General features: G+C 51.3%; 1 protein-coding gene across 14 annotated transcripts in view; it reads left to right on the forward strand.

The window, feature by feature from the left end:
- The window catches only part of MAP7D1 (MAP7 domain containing 1), a 22,317-nt gene extending 9,152 nt beyond the window's left edge, over nt 1-13,165 (forward strand). Inside the window, exons 2-18 of one of the 14 annotated variants that reach the window (XM_011357990.2) lie at nt 4,036-4,386; nt 4,587-4,655; nt 5,205-5,368; nt 6,116-6,230; nt 7,659-7,769; nt 8,921-9,043; nt 9,140-9,306; nt 9,426-9,571; nt 10,056-10,378; nt 10,677-10,854; nt 10,939-11,077; nt 11,201-11,305; nt 11,579-11,632; nt 11,826-11,868; nt 11,972-12,062; nt 12,180-12,373; nt 12,573-13,165. In XM_011357990.2, coding sequence (XP_011356292.1) covers nt 4,036-4,386; nt 4,587-4,655; nt 5,205-5,368; nt 6,116-6,230; nt 7,659-7,769; nt 8,921-9,043; nt 9,140-9,306; nt 9,426-9,571; nt 10,056-10,378; nt 10,677-10,854; nt 10,939-11,077; nt 11,201-11,305; nt 11,579-11,632; nt 11,826-11,868; nt 11,972-12,062; nt 12,180-12,373; nt 12,573-12,583 — 2,384 coding nt within the window. In that variant the 3' untranslated portion in view covers nt 12,584-13,165. Of the gene's footprint in view, nt 1-4,026; nt 4,387-4,586; nt 4,656-5,204; nt 5,369-6,115; nt 6,231-7,658; nt 7,770-8,920; nt 9,307-9,425; nt 9,572-10,055; nt 10,379-10,658; nt 10,855-10,938; nt 11,078-11,200; nt 11,306-11,578; nt 11,633-11,822; nt 11,869-11,971; nt 12,063-12,179; nt 12,374-12,572 lie in introns of all 14 variants that reach the window. The other 13 variants (XM_023529376.1, XM_011357988.2, XM_023529374.1 and 10 more) reach the window with 13 other exon arrangements.
- Nucleotides 13,166-19,065: the final 5,900 nt, after the last annotated feature.

Here is a 19,065-nt window from a genome sequence, read left to right on the forward strand (position 1 = left end):
ACTATGGAACCACATCCCAGTCTGTAATTTTAAATAGGGGGTCGGGAGAGGCGTCATTAAGAAGTGACATTTGAATAAATACCTGAAGGAGGTGAGGGAGTGAGACATGCAGAATACGTAGGCAGAGAATTCTCAGCAAAGGGACCAGTGAATGCAAAGCCCTGAGGCAGGAACATGCCCAGCACATTTAAGGAGCAGTGGTCGGAATAGACTGAGCGGGGAGCAAAGAGGAAGAGATGAAGCCTGAGAGGCTGGAGAAAGAGGGTCCCGAAGGGCCTTGGAGGCCATTGTGATATCTTTGATTTTTCCTCCCCAGGAGATAGGGCATCTTTGGAAGATTTTGTCAAAGGAATGACTCGCTCTGACTTATTTTTAAATAGAATCACATGCTGCTGTGTTGGGAAAAGGCCAGAGGGTAACAGAATGGCAGCAGGGGTCTTTGATAAGGGCTGATAGTGGCTAAACCAAGATGTTAAAAGTTGAGATAGTGAAAGTGATTGGATTCAGAATGTATTTTGCACATTGAGCCAAAAAGATTTACAGAGAGATCAGAGATAAGAAAAAATTCTAAAATGACACCAAGAGTTTGGCCTGAGCAACTGGAAGGACAGGGTTGCCATTGACTGACATGGGGAAGACCGGGTGGCGGGGGGGGCGGGTAGGAACAGCATTTTGGGGGGAGATCAAGAACTCAGTTTTGGATGTGTTAAATGTGGGGTTCCTGTAAGACATCCAGAGGTGTTAAGTAGGGAGTTGCATGAGTGAAACTGGAACTCAAGGGAGAGGTCTGGGCTGGAGAAAAATTTGGTTGTCATCAGCAAAGTGATGGTATTTAAAGCTGTGAGTCTGGATGAGATCACCAAGAGAATGCGTGTAGACTGAAAAGAGATGAGGTCCTCCATGGAGCCCTGGGGCACTCAGGCACTGAGAGGTTAGCAAGTTAAGGAGGGACCCAGCAAAGAAGACTGAAAACCAGGAGAGTGTGTGGTCTTCAGCTCCAAGTAAAGAAAGCGTTTAAAGAGCATCAAGGGATCAACTGTGTCAAATGTGGCTGATAGGCTAGCAAGACAAGGTCTGAGAAATGGCTGCTAGATTTAGCAACGTGGATGTCATTGGTGACCTTGAGAAAAGCAGCGTCATGAAGCAATGGGAGTGAAGGCCTGACCCGCATAGGGTCTTGTGGCAGAGATGGGGAGAAGTGGACAGATTCTTCTAGGCAGGTGCCAGAGATAATGTGCCCTTGGGCCCAACAATGTGGTGAGGAAACTGAGGCTCAGACAGGTTCAGGGATTGCCCAAGGTCCCATGGGAGAGCCTAAGACCTTTATGCTCTGCTGCATCTGATGCCCAGGCACAGGTCCTTCCAGATTTCACTGTTCTCTTCACACCCTCATCGGGACCTAGTTGGAGATTCACCGTCTTGCCTGTGGGTGTGACTTGCCTAGGTCTAGACAAACACCCGCCTACCAGTTTTCCTTGCAACACCTGCAGCACGCACAGGTCCTAGGAGAATGGCAGTAAACAGACTTCACCTTCAGCATTCAAGCTTAATATTTATACACCCGGGACAGTCCTGGATTCCAGTGTTCCACGGACTAGTTCTATAACCCTGGCAGATCACTCCGTGGGGTAAGCTGTGACTGTCTCATCTGTATAATGGGGATAAGAATCTCTGCCTCTCAGAGTTCATATGAGGATGTAGGATGGGCATACCAAGGGTCTGTCTAGCTTAGTTCCTGGTATATAATAAGCACTCACTGAATAGTTGCCACTACAGTAAGTCTTTATTTAATGTCATCGATAAGTTGTGTAACTTTAAGCAAAACAATGTATAGTGGAACCAATTTTACAATAGGCTAATTGATATAAACAAGAGTTAAGTTCCTATAGCATCTCATTAACGTTATAACGAAATGACATTGTATGATAAGACATTATTTGAGGACCTGCTGTAGTTTTATTGCCTATTGGAGTTGGAAAAGAATTTGCAGGTGGCCAGGAAATAGACTAACAGTGACCAGGCAGCCTTCTCGAGTTGATATGGCGAGAGCCGGGTGGACTGGCATGTAGCAGAGGGGCTGGCAGAGCTGGAGGTGCCACTGGGAGACAAAACAGGGCCTCAGCTGGGTCTCTTGCCTGAAGCCTAGGAAGCTGGAAGGGAAAGATTGAGGGGAAAATAGTATGAGCCTCAAATAATTTCATTGCGTAACATGTGTTACCTCATACTGCCTTAAACAGAGGCAGGAGAATGTAATGGGTAAGAGCATGGGCTCTGGTGACAGACAGTAGGTTCAAGTCCAGCCTCTGTCACTTACCAGCTGAGTGACCTCAAATTACTTTACCTCTTTTCGCCTTACTTTCTTTGTATGAAAGATATTTATAGTGCCTCCTTCATAAATATTGTCAGTGAATATTAAAAATAACGTGTGAAATGCTTTGAACGTAGGAAGCTATCGGGAAATAATATAACTGAAAATGGTTATTATCACTAACACTCTTCACAGTCCTGTGAGGTAGGTACTATCCATATTTTATAGAAGGGAAGCTGTGGTACTGACAGGGTATCTTAGTCTGTAACTTAGTCCAAGGTCACACAGTTAATGGGGAAACCAAAGTTCACATTCAAATAGTCTGCCTTCAGAGCCCATACTCAACCACTGGACACTTGTCTTCCTCAAAAAGGTGCCCAGTCCCAAAGGCGACTCTTTAGGAGTGTCCTGTCCCTGCATTCACAATACCACCCACAGAGATGGGAAGTTTGCCACCTCCTGAGAGGGCCAGAGTTCCCAGAGCAGAGGACCCAGTATGGTGGAGGCACCCAGTAAGAGCAAAAACTACTTCCCTGGATTCACCTTCTCATGGACCCTGGCCTTTCTCCCTAAGCCCAGGTCAGTGACTATATGTCCCCACTGGTCCCCTTAGTGCCCAAAGGGTAGCAGCAGATGGTACCAGGGCTCAACACTGCAGAAGCTTCTTTTTGACTTCATAAGAGCCAAAAGGAAAGGGAGGAAAATGTTGTTTGCTGGCACATTAATTGTGCCAGGCGCTTCACTGACATTCCTGCTAGCTTGGGATCATTGCCCCCATTTTACAGATATGAAAACTGAGCCTTATCAAGGTTGACTGGCTTGCTCAAGGTTACCTGCGTGGGGGAGCAGGTCCTTCCTGTCTTAGCATGGTGACATCAGAATTGAGCCCTCATCTGACTGACACCGAGGCCGGTCTTTCGACTGCCCTACAGTGTACATGTGTTCACATGTGCACATATACATATGCATACGAAATCATGTGGCTTCCTTACATGGCTCTTTGGTGTCTTTTCCAGGGACCCTGAAATACTGATGTCTTAAAGAAGAAATCTGAGGGTGGTTAGGAAAAGAAAGATTACAAAGTGGACAGAGCTGGTTGCCCACCCCATAGGGAATCCTACTTGTGCCTATGCTTATGTCCTTCCTCTTAGGTAGTCCCATGTGTCCAGCACTGGCACCCCTCTGAGTACCAGACTTGGGGTTAGGGCACTGTCACCCTGATATAAAGCAGAAAGGTGAGGGAGGCAGACATAGAAACCAATCATTACCATTTGGTGCACTGATAAGTACTTCAGACTTTTTCTATCTTTCCCACATACCCTGCTCCCTTCTGCCCTTTTGCAAACTCTTTTTGCCAGAAACCTCACCTCTTGGCTTTGCCAAGTCTAGCTCATCCTTTAGATCTCAGCTTTGTTGTTATTTCTTCAGGAAGCCCCCAAATGTAGGCTAACCATCTCTGCTGTATTACCCTCAGACATAGTACTTATTCTATACTGTTATAATTGCCTAGCTGTTTGTCTGTCTGCCCTACTAGAAGGTAGGAACATGGCTATTTTCTCACTATGATATCATTAATATCTGGAACAGGGCCTAGTACATAGGAACTCAATGAACATGTTGGATGAATCAATGAGTAAGTCGGTTGGACAAGGGAAAGAGCTACATGTTGAACTGATGGCACAGATGTGCTATCTGACTATCTCTCTTCTCTTGTGTTGGTTTTCCAGCTATGGCAGCCAGGACCCCCCCAGAGCCAAGACCTTCTCCAGAAGGTGACCCCTCCCCACCACCGCCACCACCACCAATGTCAGCCCTGGTCCCCGACACTCCCCCGGACACGCCTCCTGCCATGAAGAATGCCACTAATGCTAAGCAGCTCCCACTGGAACCAGAGAGCCCCCCAAGGCTGGTTGGGCCTAGACCAGCCCCCCATCAGGAAGAGTCCCCTTTCTCAGAAACGAAGATCAGGGGACCTACCCCACCAGCCACAAGCTCACGGGATTCTAAGCCTATCCGAAGGAGCAGCCAGCCATCCCCAACAACAGTGCCAGCCTCTGACAGCCCTTCCGCCAAGCAAGGTGGGTGTGATATCCCCAGTCCTGGGCTGAGACCCTTTAGCTTAGGGTCCTAGTTCTGGGCATTGCCACTAGAGGGAATCCCTCTGCCCTGGAGGAGATGAGATAAGGGATGGGGTGAGGCCTGGGGGAAGGCCTTGAGGCTTAGACTCTCCTTTGGCAGAGCCGCTTGACCTAAGTCTATTCTTGTTCCTTCTACTAAGATGCAAAGAAGGCAGAAGAGAGACATAAACTGGCAAAGGAACGGCGGGAAGAGCGGGCCAAGTACCTGGGTGAGTGTTTAGGAAGCATCATCATCTTCCTCACCATCGTCGCCATCACTATCACATTAACAACGTTAACACTTGTGGAACACTTAATTATGTGCACTGTGCTAAGACCTACAGTACATGCATTATCTCAGTTAATCCTCTCAACTCATTTTGAGGATGAGGAAACAGAGGCTCAGAAAAATGAAATCATTTGCCTAAGCCACACAGCTCATGGAGTGCCTGAGATGCAGACCAGAAGCTCATACTCTTAATTACAGTACATGAAAAAAATCTCTCCCTCAGGCCCAAAGTCAGACAGGGATCTGGTACTAAAGAACTCATTTTTCCTTCAGTGCCAAGTGACACGAGGCCAGTGGGGGAGAAATAGGCCTCCCATTGTGGGGCCTTGAACCCATCTTCAAGAAGCCCTTTAATTTGAGGTGGGGAGTCTGAGAGCCGGGGCACCTCCCCACCAAGCCGGCAGGAGAAAGACCCACCCAGGGTAGGGTTAACAGGGAAGGCCTACCCCATGCAGAACCCCTCACGCCCTCTGGGGCTCCTTTCCCACAGCGGCCAAGAAGGCCGTGTGGCTGGAGAAGGAGGAGAAGGCCAAGGCGCTGCGGGAGAAACAGCTCCAGGAGCGCAGGCGGCGGCTGGAGGAGCAGCGGCTCAAAGCCGAGCAGCGCCGAGCAGCCCTGGAGGAGCGGCAGCGGCAGAAGCTCGAGAAAAACAAGGTGCGTGTGTGCTCACTTCTGACTGGAGATGCGTGGGGCTGCGTGCTTGTAAGTGGGCACATCTGTACCCTGGCTCAGTATGTGGTCATATCTGTGGTCATGTCACGGGTTATTTAAAGAAAACCATTGGGTCAGGGGGGGCACTGAGGCCCCCAGTGGGTACAACATCTGGGCATCTGTGCAACTGCAGACATGTTTGAGTCAGTACATGCCAGGTGGGCACCTGTAACTGTGTGCTGTCAGTACAAGTATTTGTGTGTGTGCCCTGTGTGTATGTGTGTGTGTGCATGTATGTGTTCGTACGAAGAGTGTGCTGTGTGAGTGTGCTGAGCGCCACGATGTAGGAGAGCCTTGACTTTAGCACCAGTGAAGAAATGAAGGAAAAGGTGGCCTTGGGCTGAAAGGAAAACACGGCCCAAGGTCAAGACTCTCAGTGCCAGGGGGACATGGCCCCATCTGGGAGTCTCAGGCAGGGGAGTCCCACTCTGTCCTCAGAGAAACAGCTCACACACCCAGAAAATGACTCAAGAACAGTGAAAACCTCCCCAAGAACAAGTTTAAATGGATCTGTTGCAAATGGTCCTTAATCATAACAAGGATTTGGTCACTTTGGTTACCTGTAATGAGTCATGGAACACTCTGGGGAGTGTGGGTTGTCACAGGTGAGGGAGGGGCCTTTCCCCGGATATGATGAATGAATCTGAGCCTAGACCTCTCTTTTCCCCCAACCACCTACCCACCCACCAGGAGCGCTACGAAGCAGCCATTCAGCGGTCAGTGAAGAAGACATGGGCTGAAATCCGGCAGCAGCGCTGGTCCTGGGCAGGGGCCTTACACCACAGCTCCCCAGGACATAAGACTAGTGAGTGGGCTAGAGGGGCTGGTGGGTGGGTGGGCGAGGCCAGGTCCTGAAGAGTGGGGGAAGGGAGCAGCTTCAGTGCAAGGACCGGCAGCTCCCTGTAGCAGGTATGCCTTGCTTCGTGTGACTTGTGTCTACTGGAATGGTCTGTAAGCCAAATTATCCCTTCTCAAGAACTTCCACTATCAAGTCAGAAATGGATCCTCTTCATTTGGTTTGCTCATCAAACCTGTCATTTTCAGTTTAGCCTTCTCTGCTCCTGTCAATTTTTATTAGCTGATGATACAGAAAAGAGGACTTTAATGCCCTGTAGACATGGGTTATTTAAAGAAAACTGTCACCCCCTCATGTACCTGTCTTGGAAGGTAGATTTTTGTCTCTGAGCTTTCTTCATGTAGGGCCATCATGGATTTTGGTCTGATTCTTTGCTGGCATGTATGTACCACTGTGTTTGGATATCTCTATGTAATGGCAAGGTTCAGTATTTCTAGCTGTGTATCTTTTGGTATATGTGCTCATGGATCTGGGTATTGTGGCTCTTAATATTTGTTTGCCTTGGTGTGCTTGTGGCCTTGTGGACCGCAGTGAGGGCTCCCAAGTCTGACAGAATTGGGTTAGGATCTCAGCTCTGGCACTTGTGTTGTGACCTGACTTCTCAATGTCTCACTTTCTTCATCTGTAAAATGGGGATAACAATACTACTTGCCTCCGAGGTTGTTGGTAGATGTTTGGGAGGATCAAGTGAGGTAACATGTGTATGGTGCCCAGCACAGTGCCTGGTACATGGTAAGCATCCAACAAATGTTAGCTGTGCCAATACCATGATTAAGTTGCTTCGATGTGTTTGTGCCTGTGTGCATCTGGATCTGACACATTATTTTGTTAGTGTTTGTGTTTCTATACCTGCGCATGTCTGCACACACATGTGCATGCAGAAGTGCCTATCACTCTATATGCCTGTACCTGCATGTCTTTGTGTGTCCATATGAATATGTGGATTTGTGAGAATGACTGTGACTATGAGTTCTTCCGTTTAGGAACTGCTCTGCATTTGTCCCAGTACATGGGTGTTGTAGCCATTGCGCCTTGGCTGGGCAGCGTCAGCAAGTGCCAACACTGGGTGGTTGTGGGGGAGGGGTTGCAGTGCCCAGCCCTAGGGAATGGCTTCCTGGCCAGGAAGGCTGTAGTTTCTCTAGTTTTACTCCATCTCCTTCCTCTGTTCCTTCTCCGTCGGCTCCCCCAATCCAGGTTGTCCCTGGTCACCTACCCATCCCCCTCCCAGGGCCAAGTCTGCCTCCTCCTCCTCCCCTTCCTAGCCTGCCCACTCCTCCCTCCCCTATCCTACCCACAGAGCATCCTGCATGGAAGGCCTCAGTGCCCCCCCTGGCTCCTGTCTGGCCCGGCCCTAATGCCGTGTCTTTTCCCCTCCAGGTGGGAGCAGGTGCTCCGTGTCGGCAGTAAACCTGCCCAAACACGTGGACTCTATAATCAACAAGCGGCTCTCAAAGTCCTCTGCCACGCTCTGGAACTCCCCCAGTAGAAGTAAGAGAAGGCCCAGCCCTGCTCCCTCCAGAGCCCCTTTGTAGCCCCCACCAAGCCCCTCAGAGCTCAACAAGAACCCCAGGTTCCCGCAGCCCCCATGTATTACAGGTCTCCATTCCTTCTCTACCCCGCCTGGGACTCTACACCCCTAGGGGGAGCCGGCGTCTGGGTCTAGACCCTGAGGACAGAGATGTGCCCTGCAGGGGAGGAGAACAGAGAAAAAGGGCAGAGAGCAGGCAGAGAGCCTGGCAGGGGCCTCAAGAACAAGTGAGGGTGGGGTGGGGGTGAGAATGGACAGGAAGCCTCCAACCACAGCCAGCTGGCCTAGGCCAGCCTTAGGCAGGTGGCCTTGCCCCTGATTACTAGACTGCCCTGGGTGCTGTGTGTGGCAGGGCCCCTTATTCTGGCTGCACCCTGAAGGGCCCATACAACCCTGCCTTCTCTGCCTTCAGAGCCCCAGCCATGGCCTTGGCTAGCTCCAGAGTTGTGGCCAACCAAGGTGGCATGGCCCCTGCGTTCCCACCATGCCCTGGTGCAAGTTATTTATGTTTCTCCAGCTCTTATTTGGTTGCTTTGTTGCCTAGCAACCAAATCAGCTGCTGTACCAACCCCACCTGACTAAGGCTTAAAAATAACCCAGCAGCTGAGGGGACAGAGCACTGTGGCCCAGGGCAGCCAGGCTCCCTAGCAGCCTCTCCTTGGCATGGGACACCTAAAAGTTGGGACTTTCCTGAGTCAGAGGAATACAAGGACCCTCACTGTCTCAAATCCATGGGGTCATGCCTCCCCTGGCCAGCCTCTGATAGCAGGAGGAGCAGGGCCCTACAGTGGGGCACAGGGAGAGGGCAGTTGGTCTTTCACCAACCCTGGGAGGTTCCTTTCTGTACTCACAGTTCAGAGCCCTTTCACTTAGGGGTTGGTAGGACGGGTCCCTTAAGCTACTGCAGGACGGTTACCCTGGGAAGTCTTACTAGGGTCTGCATTGGGGGTCAGACCCTAGGGCAGACAAGTGTGCCTGGCGTGACTGGAGGAGAGTCCCCTAGGGAAGACTCCTTGGGTTTGGCATGGGGATGATGCCTGGCCACCTCTCTTTGCCTCTGCCTGGCTCCTGCGGCCCCCTGCAGTGATCGGCTCCTGGCATTCTCCCCTAGATCGCAGCCTGCAGCTGAGCGCATGGGAGAGCAGCATCGTGGACCGTCTCATGACGCCCACCCTCTCCTTCCTGGCACGGAGTCGCAGTGCAGTCACACTGCCCCGCAACGGCCGGGACCAGGGTAGGGGCGGCGGCCCTGGGAGAGCCCCCACAAGGGGCCGGGCAGGGGCCAGCCTCGCGTGTGGGCCACACCCCGACCGCGCTCATCCCTCCGCAGCCGTGCCGGTGTGCCCGCGCTCGGCCTCCGCCAGCCCTCTGACGCCTCCATGCAGCGCCCCCCGCAGCGTGCACCGCTGCGCCCCCTCCGGGGATCGCGGGGAGCGCCGCAAGCCCAGCGTGGTGGGCAGCCCCGCCCCGGCCCGCCGCCGGCCAGAGGCCTCTCCGGTAAGTGGCCGTGGCCGTGCAGGTGGCGAACAGGTGGGGACCGAGAGCCTGGACCCAGAACACAAACGCCATTGACCTCTGCTCCCTGCCTCCCCACTCTCCATCCCTTTCCTCACCAGGTGCAGAAAAAGGAGAAGAAGGACAAGGAGCGGGAGAATGAGAAGGAGAAGAGTGCCTTGGCCCGGGAGCGCAGCCTCAAGAAGCGTCAGTCTCTGCCTGCCTCTCCGCGCCCGAGACTCTCTACCGGCGCGGCCTCTGAGCTCAGGTGGGCACGGCCTACATGGCACTAGGCATTCATTCAATCAGTCATTCACAGATATTTGTTGGGCACCCACTTCTAAAATGAAGAAAACTTGAGGGCAGATTTTATTTTTGAGGGCTTCGATCCCTGAAGTACCCTAGCACCTAGCACAATGCCTGGCAGCTGATAAGCATTCAACCATTACTGCCGAATCAATGAATGGGCCTGCCAGGTACTGTATGGGAGCTGAAGACACTTCATGAGCCAAACCAGGCCTCATTCTAGGCTCGTTAATCTTACCAGCTATGGGGAAGACACATCAATCAAAGGATCACAAACTGAGATATAAGACCTAAAATGAAAACCTATGGTTCTGTGAAAGCATATAAAGTGGGGGGTGCTGACCTAGCCTGGAAGGATAGTTCCCTGAGGAGGTGACATGCCCAGAATTGTGTGTGTGTGTGGATACTCTGTGCCCTCCAGACCTAACTCTTCCCTTTTCTCTCAGTCCCAAATCCAAGGCCCGACCATCCTCTCCCTCCACATCTTGGCACAGACCTGCCTCTCCCAGCCCAGGCCCCAGCCACACTCTGCCCCCCAAACCGCCATCCCCCCGAGGCACCACTGCATCACCCAAGGGGCGGGTTCGGAGGAAGGATGAGGCAAAGGAGAGCCCCAGTGCGGCAGGATCCGAGAACAAGAACCAGAGCAAGAACAAAGCCAGTGATGAGAAGGAGCCTGCAGCCCCAGCCTCGCCAGCATCCTCACCTGTGCCCTCACCCACCCCAGCCCAACCCCAGAAGGAGCAGCCCGCGGCCGAGATCCCTGCAGGTGGGCATGGAAGAGGGTCAAAGGAAGCCAGCTTTGCCTGTGTGGGGGTGGTGGTCAGAGGTATGGGCCCAGAGATGTTTGGGGACTGGGTGCTGGGAGACAGGAAGAGGAAGCCCCTGCCCTCAGCAAGTCCAGGCCCAGAACACAGGCCAGACAAGAGGACCTCCACCCTGAGTTGAAGGCAGAAGTTGGGTGGGTGGGTGGGTGGGTCTCCCTGAGGTCCGGGAAGCACGGGACAGGGGTGCTGGAGGGGCCTGAGCTAGTGTGTGCTGACTCCTAGGCCTGGATCCCACTCCAGATACCGCTGTTCTGACCTCACCCCCAGCCCCTGCTTCCCCGGCGACCCCTAGCAAACCCATGGCGGGCACCACAGACCGAGAAGAAGCTACTCGGCTCCTGGCTGAGAAGCGGCGCCAGGCCCGGGAGCAGCGGGAGCGTGAGGAACAGGAGCGGAGGCTACAGGCAGAAAGGGACAAGTGAGTGTGCCCTCGGGGACAGAGGGGGCCCAAACGGGGGCTGCCAAAGTACAGGACTGAGCCTGAGTTTCATCTGTCCCCCAGGAGAATGCGAGAGGAGCAGCTGGCACGGGAGGCCGAGGCCCAGGCCAAGAGGGAGGCAGAGGCCCGGAGGCGAGAGGAGCAGGAGGCTCGAGAGAAGGCGCAGGCGGAGCAGGAAGAACAGGAGCGGCTTCAGAAGCAGGTGCCCCTGCAGGAGGCGGGCAGTGCAGGGCTGGGCGCTGGGGTCCCCTGATAGCGGGCTGGGGGCTGGCCTGGAGGGAAGGCTGGAGTCCAGCTGCCTAACAGTCACTGGGGTCTTTGGCAGAAAGAGGAAGCCGAAGCTCGGTCCCGGGAAGAAGCAGAGCGGCAGCGTCTGGAGCGGGAAAAGCACTTCCAGCAGGTGGAGCAGGAGCGGCAAGAGCGCAGAAAGGTGACAGAACAGTGGGCAGGAGGGGCATCTTCTGGACTGGATCCCTGCTTCGGTTAATGAGACTGGAAGAGTGGGAGAGTGAGTCTGGGAGAGTGGGCCCTGTCTTGGGCTCGTAAAGGGTAGGCCAAGGAATTGGTGTGAATTCTGGTTCCTGGTCTGGAAAGGACTGGTATGAGCTGCAAGGGCCCTAAGACTCCAGGACCAAGGCTGACCGGTGGGAGGTTTAAGATCAGGGCGGATTTTGAGCCTAACTGATGTGGGTCCTCCAAACAGCGTCTGGAGGAGATCATGAAGAGGACTCGGAAGTCAGAAGCTGCTGAAACCAAGGTCAGGATTCCCCAAGGGAATGCTGGGAGTGGGGGCCGGGTGAGGAAAGGAGGCTGGGGCAAGGCATCCAGGCTGCAGGAAGGAAGGCTGTGAGCGGGCCACTGAGGGTCTGGGCTGGGGGAGAGAATTCAGCACCTTAGCTGGGTGGGGCCAGATATCCCTTGAGTCTGACTGCTCTTCCTCCTCAAAGCAGAAGCCAGACAGGAAGGAGGCAAACGTCAACAATTCCAGCCCAGGTAAAGGCCCCGTTCCCCTCATCTCCATCCCCTTCACCACCCCATCCTCATACCTACTCCTCTCACCAGCCGGCAACTGATGGCCATTCTTTCCCTGTGACAGACCCTGTCAAAGCCGGAGAGTCTCGGCCCTCAGGGCTGCAGAAGGAGGCTGTGCAAAAGGAGGAGCTGGCCCCCCAGGAGCCTCAGTGGAGGTACCAGCTCCCATCCCAGGGGCCCTGAGCAGGAATGCAGGGACAAGCTAGAGCTGTGAGGGTGCCTGGGCTGCCCTAGGATGTCAGGTACCTGAGCATTGGCCTCTGTATCCACAGCCTGCCAAGCAAGGAATCACCAGGGTCCCTGGTGAATGGCCTGCAGCCTCTCCCAGCACACCAGGAGAATGGCTTCTCCCCCAAGGGACCCTCTGGGGACAAGAGTCTGGGCCGAACATCAGAGGCACTCCTGCCCTTCGCTGAGGCAGAAGCCTTCCTCAAGAAAGCTGTGGTGCAGCCCCCACAGGTCACAGGTAGGGATCCCTAACTCCTGGACCCATAGCCTTCCCTTCCAGCAGCCTTCCCAGGACTCTCCAGCCCTGTCCTCTCTTCCAGCTCTGCCAGAGACCTTCGTACACTCACTCCACCCTAAAGCCCCCATCGCTCCACCCCAGGTAGCTGGGCTTGGAGGCATGGTCTGCCTGACTGTTTCCTCTCTCTCTTTTTCCCCAGAAGTACTTTAAGGGGTTGTCTTGGATCCAGGCACAGCTATGAGGGCTCCTCTGCATCATTTACCAGGATGTCTGGAAAAGAAAGAGACAGAACAAAGCCGGAAGTGGCCTGGGCCCCTGGGGGTGGGTCCTCTCTGTTATTTTTAATCTGCACCTTATAGACTGTTGTCTCTTTGGCTGGAGCCAGACCCTGCTCCTCAGTGCATTCGTGTGCTCACACGCGCGGACACCCTCCCATACACACACATACACTCACAGCCTCTCTGGCCTCCTCCCTTTAGGAAGGGCCGCCTGTAGTATTTGCCTTGGTTTGGTGGGGTACAGTGGATGTGAATACTGTAAATAGCTTGTGCTCAGACTCCTCTGCGTGGAGGGGATGGGTGCAGGAGGCAGACCCTCCCAAGACTCCCTGGGGAGATCTTCCTCTCTATTTAACTGTAACTGAGGGGGAACCCAGGTCTGGGGGTGGAGGGCACCGTGGGCCACAGGATGCTGGTTGCTTTAGGGGTACCCATGCCCCCTGCCCTTGCCTGGAATCAGTGTTACTGCATCGGATCAAACTTCTCCAGAAATAAAGTGAGAATAATTCTGCCAGTCCTGTCCGTCCTTGGGGCTGGCGGTTGCGGTGGGAGCAGGTGGCCTCTTGAGTTCTAAGAAGAATTTAAAGAGCCAGGGCCTGGGGATATACACTCCTGGCCTGGTCCTGTGGTCTTCCAGTTTAGTTACGAATTCACTCACTTACTCATTCAACAAATAGGGTTGGATCTACTCTGTACCAAGTAGTGGGCTACATGCTGGGATGCAGTAGTAGGAAAAGATATAGCCTCTTTTCTCAGGGAGTTTACAGCCTAGCAGGTGAGCATCATAGACACTGAGTTGCCAATTCAATATCTGTTCCCATTGCTCCTTCCTCATTTCAAACGGAATCCTGATTTTGTTCAGGGGGCCATCTTCTTCCTGGATCCCACCATGTGCTTGATCAGAGAAGGGGCCTAGCCCTGGGGTGAATCATGATTGTAATGACCCAAAATGGTGGCCCCAAAGCCCTCACGTGTGATTGGTTTTGATATAGGCACGTGACGCAATCCTAGGTAGCAGATATAAAGAAAAACCTCCTGGGATTCTAGGAGAGGCTTTCTCACTTTTGAAAAATATACTTGGTGATAGCCAGCCTTGAAGCTGACCTCCCAGTGTCCCCCCAATCCTACCTAGTGTTCACATCCTGGGTAGTCCCTTCCATGTGGCACCCGGGTTGGGTTGAATGACCGACACAATACGGCAGAAGTGCTAGTGGGTCACATCCAAGGTTTGGTCATAAAAGACACTGCTGCTTCTGTCTTGGCTGCTGTCATTCTTGAACAACCCCATTGGAGGAAGACACTTGCTATGTCATAGAGAGCGTTATGGAAAGGCCGATCAAGGGACTCAAGCCCCCTGCCAACAGCCACCAGAATAAGCTTGGAAGCAGATTCTCCAGCCCCAGTTAACCCTTCAGATGACCCTGGCCCACAGCTTGACAATAACCTCATAAGAGACCCTCTGCCAGACCCACCAGCTAAACCATACCTGGGTTTCATTTAACCCTTGGAAACTGAGATAATAAATGTTTTATACTAGGTTTTGTGACAACTTGTTACACAGCAGGAGTTAACTAAGACACAATGAGAAAACCCTGCTTGTATGACATAAGGTCTGTGATGCCTGGAACTGCTGTATCCATCCTGCTAACTGACTTGAGGACAAAGCCAACATCAAGGGTAGCAGTGCCAAGAGGGAGAGAACCTAGATCCTCAAGAACATCACTGAATTAACCAACCCCAAAAGCACTAGACAACTCCTTGTTTAAGCTGATGGGGTTGGATTTTCTGCTATGTGTGACCAAAAGCTTCCAAACGTACGATAAATATGTAGATGTGTTACCGTTGTGAACTACGATGAAGGAAATGAATTAGATAAAAGGACAGGCAGCAACAGAGAGACTTACTTAGAGAAGGTGTCCTCTAAAGATGCAGCAATTAAAACAACCTGAAGGATGAGGAGGAATCAGCCATGTGAAAAAGAAAAAGCAGGGAGAAGAGCTGCAGGTAGAGGAGTCAGTATGTAGGGACCCCTGGAGGAGTAGGGGGTGCAGGCCAGTGTTGCTGGGGCATAGAGAATAATGGAGAGCACTGGGTGGGGAAGGAGAGGTAGGAGGGGCCAAGTCACAGGTGTTGGGGATGAGGGGCAGGGAAGGGACTAAGCTTCTAGGTCCTCTCCATAGTGACAGCTCCTTTGCATAGCCTCCCAACCCCCAGCAGAGACAGAGGCACCATTTCCCTGAAGGCAGTATCCTCTGAACAGTCTGTATGGGAATCTCTCACTCGTTCATTCAATAAATTATGGTGCACCAGCTAAGCACCAGAGGAATATGATGGTGACCAAAAACCAGATGTGGAAGCTCCTGGAGCTTCCTAGTGGGGAAGATAGGCATTAGCCAAATAACCACACAAACCAATGTAGAAATAAAAAATGTGGTCAGTGCTATGAAGGTGGACTATAGGGAGCAACAAAAGCATCCCTCATGGGAACCTGAGTTGGGGGTCAGGTAAGCTATCCCTGTATAATGGGTGTTTAAGATGTGATCGGACGGTGAGTAGGTGTTGATGGGGCAAAGTTAGGAACATAGAGAAAGAGGAGAGATATGCACTTTCCAGAGAAGGGGAAAACGTGCAAAGGCCCTGCATAAAAAGGAGGTGTGTTCGTGTATCTGGAGATTGTAAACAGATTTGAAGGAATCTGTTTTCACTCACCACTGAATCCTCAGTGCCTGGTATAACGGGCACTCAATATTTGTTGAATTAAGAAAGGTCCGTTGAGAAGGTGGAGTTTGGCACGAGGTGAGGCAGACCATTCAAGGCCTTGTAAGGCTGTGTCAAGAGTTTGTATTTTATTCCAAGGGTCATGAGAAGCCACTGAAGGCTATTAGAAAGGGAGTTGGAAGTGTGACATAGTCAGACTGGCATTTTTATTAGAACACTCTGGGTGTCGAGTGGGAAACCAGTAAGGACTTGATTGTAAACTGGGAGACCAGTTAAGAATTACTGAGGTCCAGATAGGAGATGACAGAGGCTCAGGCTCAGAAAATAGAGATGGAGAGCAGAGAGCAACATTAAATTACTTATTTATTCAAGGAATACCGAGCACCTACTCTGTGCCAGGCACATCGATGCTGGAGATTTTCAAGTGAGCAAAAATTGACGTGGTCCTTAAACTCATGGAGCTTACGGTTGAGTGGAAGAAACAGACATTAATTAAATAATGTTACAAACAAATGGACAATTACAAGTACAGTCGTCGCCCTTTATGTGCAGGGGATATGTTCCAAGACCCCCAGTGGATGCATGAAACCATGGATAGTACCGAACCTTATATAAACTATGTTTTTCCTATACATACATACCTATTGTAAAAGTATAAATTAGGCACAGTAAGAGATTAACAATAATAAAACAGAACGATTATAACAACATACTGTAATAAAAGTTATGTGAATGTGGTCTCAGCAAACTAGCACGAATTTCTCTTTCCTTCACAACATCACAGACAGAAGATTCATTCTTACCGTAGATCTCAGCAACCTCAGCATGATTTTTTTTCTTTTCTTATTAAGTCAGGAACTGCCACCTTTTCACTTAAAGGAAGCACCTTACGGCTTCTCTTTGGCATATCCGAATTGCCAGCATCACTACATTTGTGCTTTGGGTCCTTTATTAAGTAAAATAAGGGTTGCTTCAACATAGGCACCGAGATATCGTGACAGGAGATCTAACCAAGACAGTTACTAAGTGACTAATGGGCAGGTAGCACATACAGCAAAGATACGCTGGACAAAGGGAAGATTCATATCGGGCTAGACAGAGCAGGACAGTGAGTGTTCATGACGCTACTCAGAATGGCATGCATTTTAAAACTCATGAATTATTATTTCTGGAATTTTCCACTTAATATTTTTGGAACACAGATGACCATGGGTAACTGAAACTGTGGAAAGCAAAGCTGTAAATAAGGGGGTACTATTGTATAACAAATATACGAAGGAGAATTATGTGGTTCTAGGAGAGTCAATAATAAAAGATCTGACCTGGTCACGGAGGTTAGGGAGGGTCTCCCTGGGAAAGCAACACTGGAGCCGAGATCTGAAGGAATAGGGGTTAACAAAGCACAAAGGGAACAGCATGTGCAAAGGCCCTGTGATGAGAACAGCAGAGTGCAGTTGGAACATAGAGAGTGAGAAGGAGGATGCCAGAGGCGAGAAGGACCAGACCAGGGAGGACCCTGTAGGCCTTACTAAGAGTTTGGTCTGGGAAACTATTGAAAGATTTCAGCAGGTGGCTGACCAATTGATGGTTTGGAAAGATTATCAGATTACCACCTGAAGAAGGGCTTGAAGAAGAGGGGAAGAGTGGTAGTAGGGAGTTCAGACAAGAGCACCAACTCTGCTGAGAGATGGTGGGCACTTGGTCCAGTAAACGATGGAAACCAAGAGGTAGAAACAGGAGGTGAAAAAATGAACTGGACATAGGGAATGAAAAAGAAAGGTGTCAAAGATGATTCCCAGCTTACTGGTCAAATCATCATAGAGATACTGAGAGAGCAAACTATGGTAGAGAGCCAGGTTTAGGGGAACAGATCTTACCCTTGACCTGCAATAACAATTTTTTCCTACAGGTCTAGCGCTCAAGAGAGGGGTCTGATCCCACAGGCTGGGAGGGAGGAGTCTGGGAGGAAAGTTCTAGGAGGGGTGCAGTGTTCAGGAGCCCGGGACCTCTGGCTTTTTCCAAAAAGTCCTGGGGCTCAGCGGCCTTTGGAAGAACTGGCCCAGGATGCAGGGAGGCTGGCCTCCTGGTCTATTTCCAGGTTTCCCGCCGGAGACTTAGGAATGTCCGGTCTGTTCCTGAGCGAGACTGAGGAGAATGGAGGAGGAGGCAGGGGCACTGTGCTCTGAGAGCCCTCTCTTTTTGCAGCTCTGCCCTTTCCCCAACAGGGCCAGACAAGGCAGGGCCAGAGGCAACAAATGCCCTTCTCTCCTCCTCCCTCCATCCCGCTGCCAAAGCTCCTGAACTCCAGCTCTCTTACAACACTCTCCGACTCCCCGCCCCCGCACAGACCCTTTCTTTACCAGGACTCCCCAGCTCCACCAGCGGGCGTCGGTCCTGATGAGCCTCCCTCCCAAGAGCAGTCAGTCCGCCCTTAAGCCTGAGCCCGGCTTTCCCTTGGACGGGCATCTGGCGCCCCATCCTGGTTGAATTAGCACATGACAAGATAAGCGAGGTCGGAGCTGCAGAGACTAGACAAGAGGGCTCTGGCAGGGGTACTGGCTGAAAGGTCTGGAAGTGTGTGTGCGACCGGCCAGTTGCCAGGCAATTCCTTTGTTTTTTGTGAGCTAGTGAAAATTAGGACTAGTGATATGGATGAGGCACTTCTTCAACTAACACAGAATAAAAAAGTTTTGTTAGTTGCAAGGCACCCTCCCCATTTTAAGGGGCTCTGACATCCTGGGGCAGCCCAACTCCTCCTGTGTGCTATCAGCCCTTTCCCCAAACCACTTCACTGCCAGACAGCTGTTAGACATATCCTGATGAGGCCATAACATTGAGCACTAATTGATCCATAGGCCAGGGCCTTATTATCGGAGTGTTCAGCCTAGAAGTAGAAAGAGACAATTATAATAGAATAGAAAAGTTCAGTGACAAAACCAGGCATAGGGTACTATGGGGATATAAAGGAGAAATATTTGCTCTGGATTCAAGGAGGGAGAGAATGCCAAGGGAAGCTTCCTGTAGAAGGTAACATCTGAGGTCTTTTAAATTAAGGGCTGAGAACTTGAATGCCTCCAAAGGGCAGCCCCTGGCACTCAGCTCTGGTTCACAGTCACGACTGGTCCACAGGTGGAATTAGATTCCAGTACTGCTGGAAGTGGCCTACCAAAGTAGGATGACAGGAGGGGTCTGCCCCAGGTGTGGGGCACTCCAGGTGCATTGTCAGTAGAGAATTTAAGAACCATAACTAAAATGACTAAAAAATGGTTGTTTTTTTTATTATCGCCATCCATTAGCAATTTTAAACAATGTCAGTCAAAACAATGCTTCTTGTGCTCGCTTAGGCAGCACATATACTAAAATTAGAATGATACAAAGATGAGATACCATCTCACACCTGTCAGAATAGCTATAATCAACAGGACAAGTAATAACAAATGTTGGAGAGGATGTTTAGAAAAAGAAACCCTCATACACTACTCGTGGGACTGCAAATTGGTACAGCCACTAATGGAAAACAGTATGGAGGTTCCTCAAAAAACTAAGAATGGATCTACCACATGATCCAGCAATCCCTCTACTGGATATTTACCCCAAAGACTTGAAAACCCATATCCAAAAAGATATTTGCACACCGATGTTCATAGCAGCATTATTCACAGTGGCCAGGACATGGAAGCAAATGAAGTGTCCTAC

This window comes from Pteropus vampyrus, unplaced genomic scaffold (assembly GCF_000151845.1).
Source record: "Pteropus vampyrus isolate Shadow unplaced genomic scaffold, Pvam_2.0 Scaffold36, whole genome shotgun sequence".
Classification (NCBI taxonomy): Eukaryota; Metazoa; Chordata; class Mammalia; order Chiroptera; family Pteropodidae; genus Pteropus; species Pteropus vampyrus.